The sequence below is a fragment of the Zootoca vivipara genome, chromosome 13, assembly GCF_965207765.1.
Source record: "Zootoca vivipara chromosome 13, rZooViv2.hap1.1, whole genome shotgun sequence".
NCBI lineage: Eukaryota > Metazoa > Chordata > Lepidosauria > Squamata > Lacertidae > Zootoca > Zootoca vivipara.
This window is the reverse complement of record NC_142596.1, coordinates 20,503,378-20,516,042: the sequence shown is the minus strand read 5'-3', so window position 1 is coordinate 20,516,042 and position 12,665 is coordinate 20,503,378. Positions and strand designations below refer to the sequence as shown.

General features: G+C 43.0%; 1 protein-coding gene across 10 annotated transcripts in view; it reads left to right on the top strand.

Moving 5' to 3' along the window:
• The window catches only part of ASB7 (ankyrin repeat and SOCS box containing 7), a 44,741-nt gene that overhangs the window by 19,007 nt on the left and 13,069 nt on the right, over window positions 1–12,665 (top strand). For all 10 annotated transcript variants that reach the window (XM_035131366.3, XM_035131365.3, XM_088656896.1 and 7 more), the window contains one exon: window positions 4,264–4,869. In XM_035131366.3, coding sequence (XP_034987257.1) covers window positions 4,264–4,869 — 606 coding nt within the window. The remainder of the gene's footprint in view (window positions 1–4,263; window positions 4,870–12,665) is intronic.

Below are 12,665 nucleotides of genomic sequence, written 5' to 3'. Positions count from 1 at the left end.
GCAAGGTGCTGCCACCAGTGGGGATACACTAGCAGTTCATGTCCTCTAGACACAGGTTCAGTGCCTCATGTGCCTTCACCAGGGCCTCAGTGTTCGAACCTCCCATTGTTCTAGGCACATTTTGTGACTGGTAATTTAATTAGCGCGAGCAGTTTCTGAGCCCTGGGTGCAGTCCTGTGCCTAAGATTTCAGATTAGAACTGCAGAGTGAAAGGAAAGGACCTTTTTCTTCCGCCCCACTTCCAGCTACTCTGAAGACTGGAGAAGAGACCATCTTAAGAATATTAGGGGGGTGGGCGGGGGAAGGACTAGACCATGTGAAAAACGAACACAATATTTTAGCTGCAGTTCATTCATTTTCAGCTTTTTATTCTTGTGATTAAAAAAAGCACACCTAGACATTCTGTCATTGTACCCATAACCTAGGTTTAAGGTGCCATTTAGCTCCTAGCTTTCATATCTGTTTCTAACACTGGGCATGTAGCTGAGGACTATGTAGCATGTAGTTGGGGACTATGGCAGTTGTAAGTGTACATGTACTTGCTGCCCCTGATGCCAGATGGGCAGGGTATAAATAATATAAAAATAAAAATAATAATTTTCTCCTGTATCTTAATGGCACATATGCTGGATTCGTTCCTGCCAAACTTGCGTGCCACAGCACACACACTCATGCCACTCTATAAACAGTCCAGCACTTCCAATTGCTCCTCCAGCGTTGGCGATGCTGTGTGTTTAGGTGCCATATCAAAGAACAGCTTTAAAAAACTCCTCCAAAACTCCCAACACAATTGCTCTCTCCCAATCTCATTTCTCAAACTCTCCACAGGCCTCAATGGTAGGTGCAAGGGCTCTTGGGACTGCAAGTGCAAAGGCCTGTGGGGTTGCTAGGTGCTGTTTCCACTCCTTTTCTGACTGTTTCATGCCTCTTCTGAGTCTGTTTTAGCGATATTTTTTTAAATTCACCCCCGGGTATGGCGTGATGCACATATACATGGTGACACACACATATTGAATGTACGTAAATGATGGGTTGCCAGTAGTCAGCCTCTGGCTTGTTTCCTTAAGCGCAGCAGAGTTAGGAGCAGGGGAGAAGCAAAGCAGAGGTGTTTGAGCAGTGTGCACAAGTTTGCATTGAATCTTAGTTTTTAAAGTGGTTTAAAGTGGCATTTTAGCCAGGTCAACGTTTTAAACTGTCCTTGCAAATATCTTATCTCAAGCTTTTATGCAGATAATGCCAGTGTGTTTGAATGCCAGGCACTTTGGCAATTATGTATGAGCAAAACTACTCTTAGAAAGGTTGTGTGTGAGGGGGGGGGGATACGTGTGTTGTGTTTGAATATCAGCTCTCTACACTGGTGGGTTTTTAAAGAATGAATCCAGATTTCTGGGAGTAGAGGGAAATCTGTGATAGTGTTTCTTTTATTATTTGTTACTGTACCTTATTTTCTTTCTCCTGTGGCTGATGTTTACATGCCTGAAAAACCTTAATTTTGTGAAATGGCAAACCCAGATTATTTTCATTTTATAGAAAATGCTTTTATCAAGATGAACTGAAATAAAATGTAGCTTACATACTTTGGAAATGCTGTGAACAACAGAGGGCATTCTTTCTTTACCTTATACAGTATTGTGCACTCCCCCCCCCCCCAAAAATACACATACAAGCTCATCTTGCCAGACCACAATACATCTGCATCTTGGGCCAGCAGATGTTGCTTCACGTGCTTCTTTTTAAGACCAAGAAGCACAAGGCAAAACAAAACACAGGAACAAGCATGATATTTTAGAGTTGAAGGAGCTTTGGTGCATGGAAATACCTTGAGCAGTTGGATTTAGGATGCACAGTGGAGGTCAGGGAGCTTGGACGGTGTAAGCAATCTGTACCATGTACTCCTGTTTGGTTTGTTTTTGACCAAGATGTGGAAACTGAGGAAGTGAATTGAGATGAAGCTTACTACAAGAACTCTGCATCAGTTAATTCGTATTTCAAGCAAATATGATTTTCAGTGAATCTACTTCTAATTTGAGCTGTTGCATGAGCTGGATGGATTGTTGCTCTGAATGAGGTAGTTTCCTGTGTTCCCATTAAAAACATTATAAATCACAACAGTACTAAAAACAATTTTAAAGACCTAATTAAAAATGATGCATGTATAAGTACATACTTCCCTTATAAAAATAAAATAAAGTGTATAGTGTGGAAGATCAGTGTTTTCCTTGCTCTGAAGAGTTAATTGTTCTACTGTAAGTAGGTTTAGCAATCAGGGTAGCGAAGTATCAGTTAATTGGTGCAGTCCTGTCGTAATAGTTAGACAGCAGAACTGTAGCTTTTACATTTTCCCCGTCTTTGCCTTTTCCTGTTTTGGCTTGGGGGGGGGGGGTTTGCCATGGAGGAGTTGGGCCGGAAAAGGAGCCTGCTACCAGGCAGAGTTTGGAGCAAAGACTTCTTCAAGAAAGGTACCAACTAGCACCTGTGGTTAAAACAAGCCATGGCTTTGCATTGTAGCATGTTGCCAGATAACAAATCATGGTTAGTCTGCTGAGCTGCATTCAGAAGTCTTAACAAGCCACACTTTGGCTAAACAAGGTGCTGTTCAGCATTACGTGTGAACCAGGCTAATATGCAATAATGCTGAATTTGTTCAAAAGGAAAGTGACTTCACCCGTAACTTAAAATACATTAATTACAGGTAGGTAGCCATGTTGGTCTGCCGTAGTCGAAAAAAAATAAAAAAATCCTTCCAGTAGCACCTTAGAGACCAACTAAGTTTGTTATTGGTATGAGCTTTCGTGTGCATGCACACTTCTTCAGATATCTGAAGAAGTGTGCATGCACACGAAAGCTCATACCAATGACAAACCTAGTTGGTCTCTAAGGTACTATTGTACTGGAAGGAGTTTTTTTATTTTGTTTAAAATACATTAATTTTGTTTGTTACTATGTTGTGTATTTTTGTGTGTTCTTACTGTAACCCATCCAGTGATCCTCGGATGAAGGGTGGTATAGAAATTTAATAAATAAAATTAAAATTCACCTTTTCAAATAGGCCCATGTTCCAAAATACAGCCTGCACCTGAGATTTTGGTTTATTATTTATTATTGTTTATTTGGCCCTGACTCTGCCAAACCACATCTTAAATTCTCTGAAGTTATAAAGCAACTTGTATTTTGAGGGTTACTACTAAATTGGGAAATTGCATACAAACAACAGTTGTGTGCCAATATTATCAAATTGTTTGGATCAGCTAAGACTAGAAAGCCATAAAGTAAAATTTTACATATTTTCAATTGGTGAAAGTGAAAAAAGAGAAAGACTAGCTCTTCCCCTAACTTTTTAGATCTCTCTATCTATATCTATATCTAATCTATATCTATACAGTGGTACCTCGGGTTGTGTACTCAATCCGTTTCGAGGTGCCGTTTGCACCCCAAAAAGTATGCAGCCTGAGCGGCGCTTTAGCGCATGTGCGAAGTGCCGATAGAGCACTTCTCCGCACTCGAGAAGCACACAGAAAGCTGCGCATGCGCGCGCGGCAGAACCCAGAAGTAAAACTTCCAGGTCCACCGTGTTCTTAAGCTGAAAGTATGCAACCCGCAGTGTACTCAACCCGAGGTATGACTGTATATCTATCTATCATCTAGCTAGCTAGCTTTTACAATGGTACCTCGCAAGACGAATTTCGGTTCCGGGGCTGCTCGCCGCCTGCCTGCCTTCCCCGAGGAAGCCCCGCTGTCGCCACCAGTCCCCCGAGCTGCGCTTCGGCTCGGGGGACTGGCAGGGAAAGCAGGCAGGCAGGCGGCAAGCAGCGCCCGCTGAGCTTCGGCTCCGGGGCTGTTGTCGCCTGCCTGCTTGACTTCCCCAAGCTTTGCTTCAGCTTGCGCTGACAGCTGTAGCGCGGCAAGAAGGCAAAGATCAGCTGTTCTGCGGCTTCGTCTTGTGAAGCGCGGCCATAGAAGGCTTCGTCTTGCGAGATGCCTCGCGCAACGTAAAACTCTTTCGACCTTGCGAGTTTTTCGTTGCACGAGGCATTCTTCTAGCAGGGTACCCTGTATTACAGTAAGTAAATAAAATGAACAGCTTATAGCATAATATAAGTACTAATTATTATGTGACCAGTGAACTGGTCAATTGCAAGATGGTTGGGTAAGATGATTTAGTAGGACACTCTCCCAAGAATTGTAACAATGTATAGAAAAAAATTCAGCTGCCTTTTTGTGTTCTGATAATAGCTAACCCATTGCAATTTTGTTTCACTTTAGCTGATCCCACAGTGAAAGACTTAATTGGAGGCTTCACTGCTCTACATTATGCAGCTATGCACGGCCGAGCTCGGATTGCACGCCTAATGCTGGAATCAGACTACCGCGTTGATATCATTAATGCAAAAAGTAATGATGGCTGGACTCCTCTGCATGTGGCTGCTCACTATGGCAGAGATTCGTTTGTCCGTCTCCTGCTGGAATTCAAGGCTGAGGTTGATCCACTCAGTGACAAAGGTACTACACCACTTCAACTGGCTATTATCCGCGAAAGGTCCAGCTGTGTCAAAATACTCCTAGATCACAATGCCAACATTGACATTCAGAACGGCTTCCTGTTGCGCTATGCTGTGATCAAAAGCAATCATTCTTACTGCCGGATGTTCCTTCAGAGAGGGGCTGATACAAACTTGGGGCGCTTAGAAGACGGGCAGACACCATTGCACTTGTCTGCTCTTAGGGATGATGTACTCTGTGCACAGATGTTATACAACTATGGTGCAGACACTAATACAAAGAACTATGAAGGACAGACTCCGCTGGCAGTTTCAATAAGTATTTCTGGAAGTAGCCGACCTTGTTTGGATTTCCTACAGGAAGTAACAAGTATGTATACTGGAAATCTTTAATCAAAGTCCTCCAATGGTCTTTGGGAGAAGTTGGTGGAAAAATGAGTTTCCTACTTAGCTGGTTGTTACTTGAAAGTTTAGGCAGGCCCAGAGAATAACCACTCTTCCCCCCTTCAGAATCAAGCTTGTATTTAAACTTGTATACATTTCTCCTGAACTAACTTGGATTCAAATCCTGATTTTTTTTGTCAGTCCTAGTCAATCAACGGTTCTGCATGTGACAAGAAGGTAACAGAGAATGAAGGCTGAGATGTGTAAAATACATTTTCCCAAGGTCTTTCTCTGGTTTACAAAGGAATGTTCAAAAACTGCTGCTTGCTCATAAATTATTTTTCACTTTTCTTTGTTCTTCATTAGAATGGGAGATGATACTGAATTATTTATCCCTTGGGGCTGCGAAATGAGCCTGGTTATTGTGTTGACATCCTTTGGACCTCAGTGATATTAACACGTGTATGTTGGTTCTTAAATTATAGATCTAAGCAATTCGTGGTTGATACCACTTACTACTCAGTAGTATTATTTGCACCATCAGTCTTTTTCTCCTCTTTGGCGATCAAACTTTACCAAACCAATTTCTTTTCCAGCCATTGCCTGACACAATATTTCTTCTTGGTTTGTGCTTATGCTGCAGTGTTGACATGGTTAATCTGTACTGTTTTCCTTTCAGTCACTAAGCCCCCAACTTATGCACATTTAACTTGTGCACATTCAGCTTGACGTGCATGGCAAAAAAATTTTTTTAAGGAGTGGAGTTTCGAGGAAAATGACTTTGGTAATCCCACCTGCCATTGAATCCAATGTGTTTTGCCTATATGTGATTTTGGCTTTAGGCATGATCCCCAGAACGTAACCCCACTCAAACCACAGGCTTACTTTTGAAGTAAGAGATAGGGTATACAGAATAGAGCAGAGCCAGAGTTCTTGTGACAAAACCATGTTATAACAATCAGCCTGTTATGTGTGTACTGTATGATAATGATATCTCACTGTAAGTGGAACTTGTCAAATGTAGGTAGCGTGTGACAACCCATAGTTCCAATTCTGTTCAGTAGTGTAAGGATCATGGGGTGGTTGCTCACGAGTAACCTCGCAGGACTCCAACCTGGTTATTTACAGGTTTATTGTGCATACTATGTACAGTGAAGAGCTAACAATTTCATGACTGCCCTAGTTACTTGCAGAATCCGGGAGTGCCCCCTTCTGGTTTCTACCCCAGCGTAAGGACTTGGACACCCCCAGTCTCCGCCTCCCCTCCTTGCGTTTCAAACCCTTGTGTAATTGGGGCAACGGAAGTAGCGTCTCCCTCTCTGAGTCCTCTGGGCGAGGGTGGTGCAAGGGCTCCGACACAGCATCCTCGAGCCCTCTCCTCCTCGTGCTGACCAACTCCCTCTCCTCCCCACTGGAAGCGTTGCTGCCAGGGCCGGCTCTAGGGGTAGGCTGGGGGGCGCAGCGCGGCGAAGCCACCACGCTGCGCGCTGCACCTGCCCACCAGCCGCGGGAAGAAACGGGGCGGGGGTGCCGGAGCGATCTGTGCACCACAGCGCCAGGGCGCCCGACCCGCTTAAGAGGGCCCTGGATGCTGCTATCCTGGCTGGACGAGGTGCTGCTGGAGAGGAGGGGCTGGGGATCCCTGTAGCCTGATCCACCCCCCATCTCCTCCTGCGGACCCTGTGGGGGCCCCCTGACAAGTAGCAATCACCTGTCTTATCTCTAGTCATTGCTGAGATGTGGGTAAGACTAACTTAGCTGTGTCTGAGGCTCCCACATTCAAGAAGTGTGTGTGGGGGGGAGGGTGTTTGATTGCTGAATAAGCTCGAGGAGGCATGTCATAGGTATATAAATTATCTGCTCACATTGAATTTGTACTTCCTTTGAAATTACAGAAGGATTAATTTTTAACATACAGATTGAGTAACAGGTTTAATACTAAACTTTGCTTCAGCATTATATAAGTGAAGTTTGGGCTTTTGTTCATTCTCCCTCACATCGCTATACCAGTTTCTATTCTCTCTGGTTTACAGAAACCATTAATTTATCATAATTTAAAGAACAACAACAACACAGATCTTTAAAGCATTTCCTTATTTTTTAAAAAATTGTCCCAGAAAACAAAGAGAGAGGTTACTACCATTTGCATTGTCAGTGTTTTTTGGACTTGCAGTTTTTCTTCATTTTTCTCTTCTCTGAAGTATAATTTCACCCAGTTTTCTTAGCATATAACAATGCATTCATATCCTTGTTACTTTGTATCCACGCACAACTCCTCTTTAGTAAAACACTTTCTCTGCAGAGTTTTTCTTCCAGCTTACTCTCCTCCTACCCTAGCAACTTCCTGTTTAGCACCCTCCTCTGTGTGGAAATTTAGGATTATTATTTTTTCTTGAACACTTAAACCTTTTTTTGTAAAAATTGTGCTTAACTTTGCATATGTTCAGATTTTTGAACATTAAGGCTGCAATCCTAAACACCTAGATTGAATTTTGCTCCATTAGACTCCATGGAACTGACTTCCGACTAAGGTATGTTGGATTGCCCTTCACCACTGTAGTTAAGTAACTTTTAGTAGCACTGTTCCTATCAATGTCTCCCTTTTAAAAAAACTTCTTGGTCTCCTTAACCCTACAGTGTAATTTTGATCTTTTTCAGTGTCCTTCGTGGATTGTACAGTGCTTTTCTATACTGTCTTTTTGTTTTCATCACATCCCTTCTATTGTCATAATCATTTAACCCTTTAAACATGTTCAGTGCTGTTGGCATGTATTCTCCTGATTTTGATTGTATGCCTTTCTTCATCAAAATGTAACGCCACACTAGCACTGGCTAAGATTTGTGGAATGGCTGAACTGAAAGATCTCTGTGCTGATTTTCTTCTGAGCCTATCCCTACCAAGGCTTGCTTTGCTCACATTCAGCTTGGCATACCTTTAGCACTACAGTGGTGCCTCGCTTAACGAATGACCTGCTTAACGAAATTTCCGCTTAACAAAAGGATTTTTCAAGCGGAGGTTGCCTCGCTAGACGAATTCGTTTTATGAAAAATTCGTCTAGCGAATCGCGGTTTCCCATAGGAATGCATTGAAATTCAATTAATGCGTTCCTATGGGCAAAAAAAATCCCAAAAAAATCAATGCATTCCTATGGGATTCGCTAGATGAATTTTTCGTTATAAGAAAAGACCCGTGGAATGAATTAAATTCATCTAGCGAGGCACCACTGTACCCTTGTACAACCCTTTGAATACTTAAATATTGAATAAGCAGCCACACTGGCTTCCTCCCTACACCTGTCATTTTCCTCTTTCTGATGCCCAGTGCATTCATGTGTAGCACACCCAGTGATCCTTGGGCATGGCCCTGGGCCTCTCTTGGCCACCTTGGTCCTATTGCATACCCCCCCTAAATGCTTTTGACTTGGCAGGAATGTGTCCTTGAACTGTGGTAATGCCTCTTGCTTCCTGGATAAAGGGTGGAAAGGGTTGTGCATGTGTGCTGACTTTAGCATGCCTGCAATGTAGGCAACTGTACAAAGGAAAGTCACATCCATTACTTGGCCCACTCTTGCCTTTGGTCCCATTCACCATGCAGCCCTTGGAATGAAAATGGTTCCTCGCCCCAGATTTAGGCCTTATTCCCAATATTTATTGCATTTGTCTCTGCCTCTCGGATGCCATTTGACAAGTTTGTACTGTACTTTAGCTAACTAAGTCAAGACCGCAGGGAGAGTACTCCCATCACAAAAAGTCAGTACAGGATGTGTCCATTAGTAAGTGGATTGAACCACTTCCAGCTTTTTTGGCAAACTTGTGACAGGCTTATGAAAAGCCAAGGTGCAAACTCATTCTTATTTTTGTAAAGGGAGTGGTTAGTTGCAGCACTTCCTTAAGCGAAAACCTCCAATGTGCGGGAAAGCAAATGCTTTCAGCATGAGAGAAGGCTCTTCAATGTTGATACACACCAAGCCCTAACATGAAAAGATCTTTGTCACCTGTAGTCATGATGGTAGCGCTGTATTTTATATAATGTGAAAATTAGTGTCTGAACGCATGCCTCTGCCCATTTCTCTATGTTGGCTTTGACAGTTTGACTAGGTGTCAACTGGGTGGCTTTGACAGTTTGACTAGGTGTTAACTGTTTATGGCGACAAAGTATAAAGCTGTAGTTACGAGGTTTATTACTGTGTTGCAGTAGTCTAAGCAAAAGGCCCCCTTCATGGATCAATGCCTTGTCGTGGCGAAGGGGCTTGAATAACTCAGAGAAGCTATGAGCTATGCCATGCAGGGCCACCCAAGATGGACAGGTCATAGTGGAGAGTTTTGACTAAACGTGATCCACCTGGAGAAGGAACTGGCAAGCCACTCCAGTATCCCTGCCAAGAAAACTCCATGGACAAAGACAACAGGCATATAAAAGTTATGACGCTGGAAGATGAGCCCCTCAGGTCGGAAGGCGTCCAACATGCTACTGAGGAAGAGCGGAGGACAAGTACAAGTAGATTCAGAGCTGATGAAGCGGCTGGGCCAAAGCCGAAAGGACGCTCAGTTGCGGATATGCCTGGAAGCGAAAGGAAAGTCCGATGCTGTAAAGAAAAATATTGCATAGGAACCTGGAATGTAAGAACCATGAGTGGAGGTAAGCTGGATGTGGTCAAAAATGAGATGACAAGAATAAATATCGACATCCTGGGCATCAGTGAACTAAAATGGAAGGGAATGGGCGAATTCAGTTCGGGTGACTATCATATCTACTACTGTGGGCAAGAATCCTGTAGCAGAAATGGAGTGGCCCTCATAGTCAACAAAAGAGTGGAAAAAGCTGTAATGGGATGCAATCTCAAAAATGACAGAATGATCTCGATACGAATCCAAGGCAGACCTTTTAACATCACAGTAATCCAAGTTTATGCACCAACTACCAGTGCTGAAGAAAGTGAAATTGACCAATTCTATGAAGACCTACAACAACTTCTAGAAATGACACCAAAGAAGGATGTTCTTCTCATTACAGGGGATTGGAATGCTAAAGTAGGGAATCAAGAGATAAAAGGAACAACTGGCAAGTTTGGCCTTGGAGTTCAAAATGAAGCAGGGCAAAGGCTAATAGAGTTCTGTCAAGAGAACAAGCTGGTCATCACAAACACTCTCTTCCAACAACACAAGAGACGACTCTACACATGGATATCACCAAATGGGCAGCATCGAAATCAGATTGATTATATTCTCTGCAGCCAAAGATGGAGAAGCTCTATACAGTCAGCAAAAACAAGACCTGGAGCTGACTGTAACTCAGATCATCAGCTTCTTATAGCAAAATTCCAGCTTAAACTGAAGAAAGTAGGAAAAAGCACTGGGCCAGTAAGATACAATCTGAATCAAATCCCTTATGAATACACAGTGGAAGTGAGGAACAGGTTTAAGGATTTAGATTTGGTGGACAGAGTGCCTGAAGAACTATGGATGGAGGCTCGTAACATTATACAGGAGGCAGCAACGAAAACCATCCCAAGGAAAAGGAAATGCAAGAAAGCAAAATGGCTATCCAACGAGGCCTTACAAATAGCGGAGGAGAGGAGGCAAGCAAAATGCAAGGGAGATAGGGAAAGATACAGGAAACTGAATGCAGATTTCCAAAAAACAGCAAGGAGAGACAAGAGGGTCTTCTTAAATGAGCAATGCAAAGAAATAGAGGAAAACAATAGAATGGGGAAAACCAGAGATCTGTTCAAGAAAATTGGAGATATGAAAGGAACATTTCGTACAAAGATTACCATAATCAAGGACAAAAGTGGTAAGGACCTAACAGAAGCAGAAGACATCAAGAAGAGGTGGCAAGAATACACAGAGGAATTATACCAGAAAGATATGGAGGTCTCATACACCCCAGGTAGTGTGGTTGCTGACCTTGAGCCAGACATCTTGGAGAGTGAAGTCAAATGGGCCTTAGAAAGCATTGCTAATAACAAGGCCAGTGGAAGTGATGATATTCCAGCTGAACTATTTAAAATTTTAAAAGATGATGCTGTTAAGGTGCTACACCCAATATGCCAGCAAGTTTGGAAAACTCAGCAATGGCCAGAGGATTGGAGAAGATCAGTCTACATCCCAATTCCAAAGAAGGGCAGTGCCAAAGAATGCTCCAACTACCGCACAATTGCGCTCATTTCACACGCTAGCAAGGTTATGCTTAAAATTCTACAAGGCAGGCTTAGGCAGTATGTGGACCGAGAACTCCCAGAAGTGCAAGCTGGATTTCGAAAGGGCAGAGGAACCAGAGACCAAATAGCAAACATACGCTGGATTATGGAGAAAGCTAGAGAGTTCCAGAAAAACGTCTACTTCTGCTTCATTGACTATGCAAAAGCCTTTGACTGTGTCGACCACAGCAAACTATGGCAAGTTCTTAAAGAAATGGGAGTGCCTGATCACCTCATCTGTCTCCTGAGAAATCTCTATGTGGGACAAGAAGCTACAGTTAGAACTGGATATGGAACAACTGATTGGTTCAAAATTGGGAAAGGAGTACGACAAGGTTGTATATTGTCTCCCTGCTTATTTAACTTATATGCAGAATTCATCATGCGAAAGGCTGGACTAGATGAATCCCAAGCCGGAATTAAGATTGCCGGAAGAAATATCAACAACCTCAGATATGCAGATGACACAACCTTGATGGCAGAAAGCGAGGAGGAATTAAAGAACCTTTTAATGAGGGTGAAAGAGGAGAGCGCAAAATATGGTCTGAAGCTCAACATCAAAAAAACCAAGATCATGGCCACTGGTCCCATCACCTCCTGGCAAATAGAAGGGGAAGAAATGGAGGCAGTGAGAGATTTTACTTTCTTGGGCTCCTTGATCACTGCAGATGGTGACAGCAGTCACGAAATTAAAAGACGCCTGCTTCTTGGGAGAAAAGCAATGACAAACCTAGACAGCATCTTAAAAAGCAGAGACATCACTTTGCCGACAAAGGTCCGTATAGTTAAAGCTATGGTTTTCCCAGTAGTGATGTATGGAAGTGAGAGCTGGACCATAAAGAAGGCTGATCGTCGAAGAATTGATGCTTTTGAATTATGGTGCTGGAGGAGACTCTTGAGAGTCCCATGGACTGCTAGAAGATCAAACCTATCTATTCTTAAGGAAATCAGCCCTGAGTGCTCCCTGGAAGGACAGATCGTGAAGCTGAGGCTCCAATACTTTGGCCACCTCATGAGAAGAGAAGAATCCTTGGAAAAGACCCTGATGTTGGGAAAGATTGAGGGCACTAGGAGAAGGGGACGACAGAGGACGAGATGGTTGGACAGTGTTCTCGAAGCTACGAACATGAGTTTGACCAAACTGCGGGAGGCAGTGCAAGACAGGAGTGCCTGGCGTGCTATGGTCCATGGGGTCACGAAGAGTCGGACACGACTAAACGACTAAACAACAACAAGCAAAAGGCATATTACTGCTCTAAGGAGCTTCCATTGATTGAGGGGGGGGGCAGCCAGCTTTAAGGTTGGATGCTTGGAACGTGGTTTCCTTGATAATCATAATCAGAGAGGACTCTGTTGAAGAGGACACTTAAACAGGCTAGTCTTCTCAAGGGAGATTATTTAATTACATTTTGTATCTATTATACTACTGTATTCCCTTTGTTAAGCTGAAAGATTTGTGGATTAAAAAGTAATTTGAAAGCCTTTTAGATCCTCCTTTCTTTAGACAACTACAACTGAAATGAATCTAAATTTTCTTTGCCAAAATTTGAAAAAAAATGTGTTCGGTGTTTTTAAGTCATGC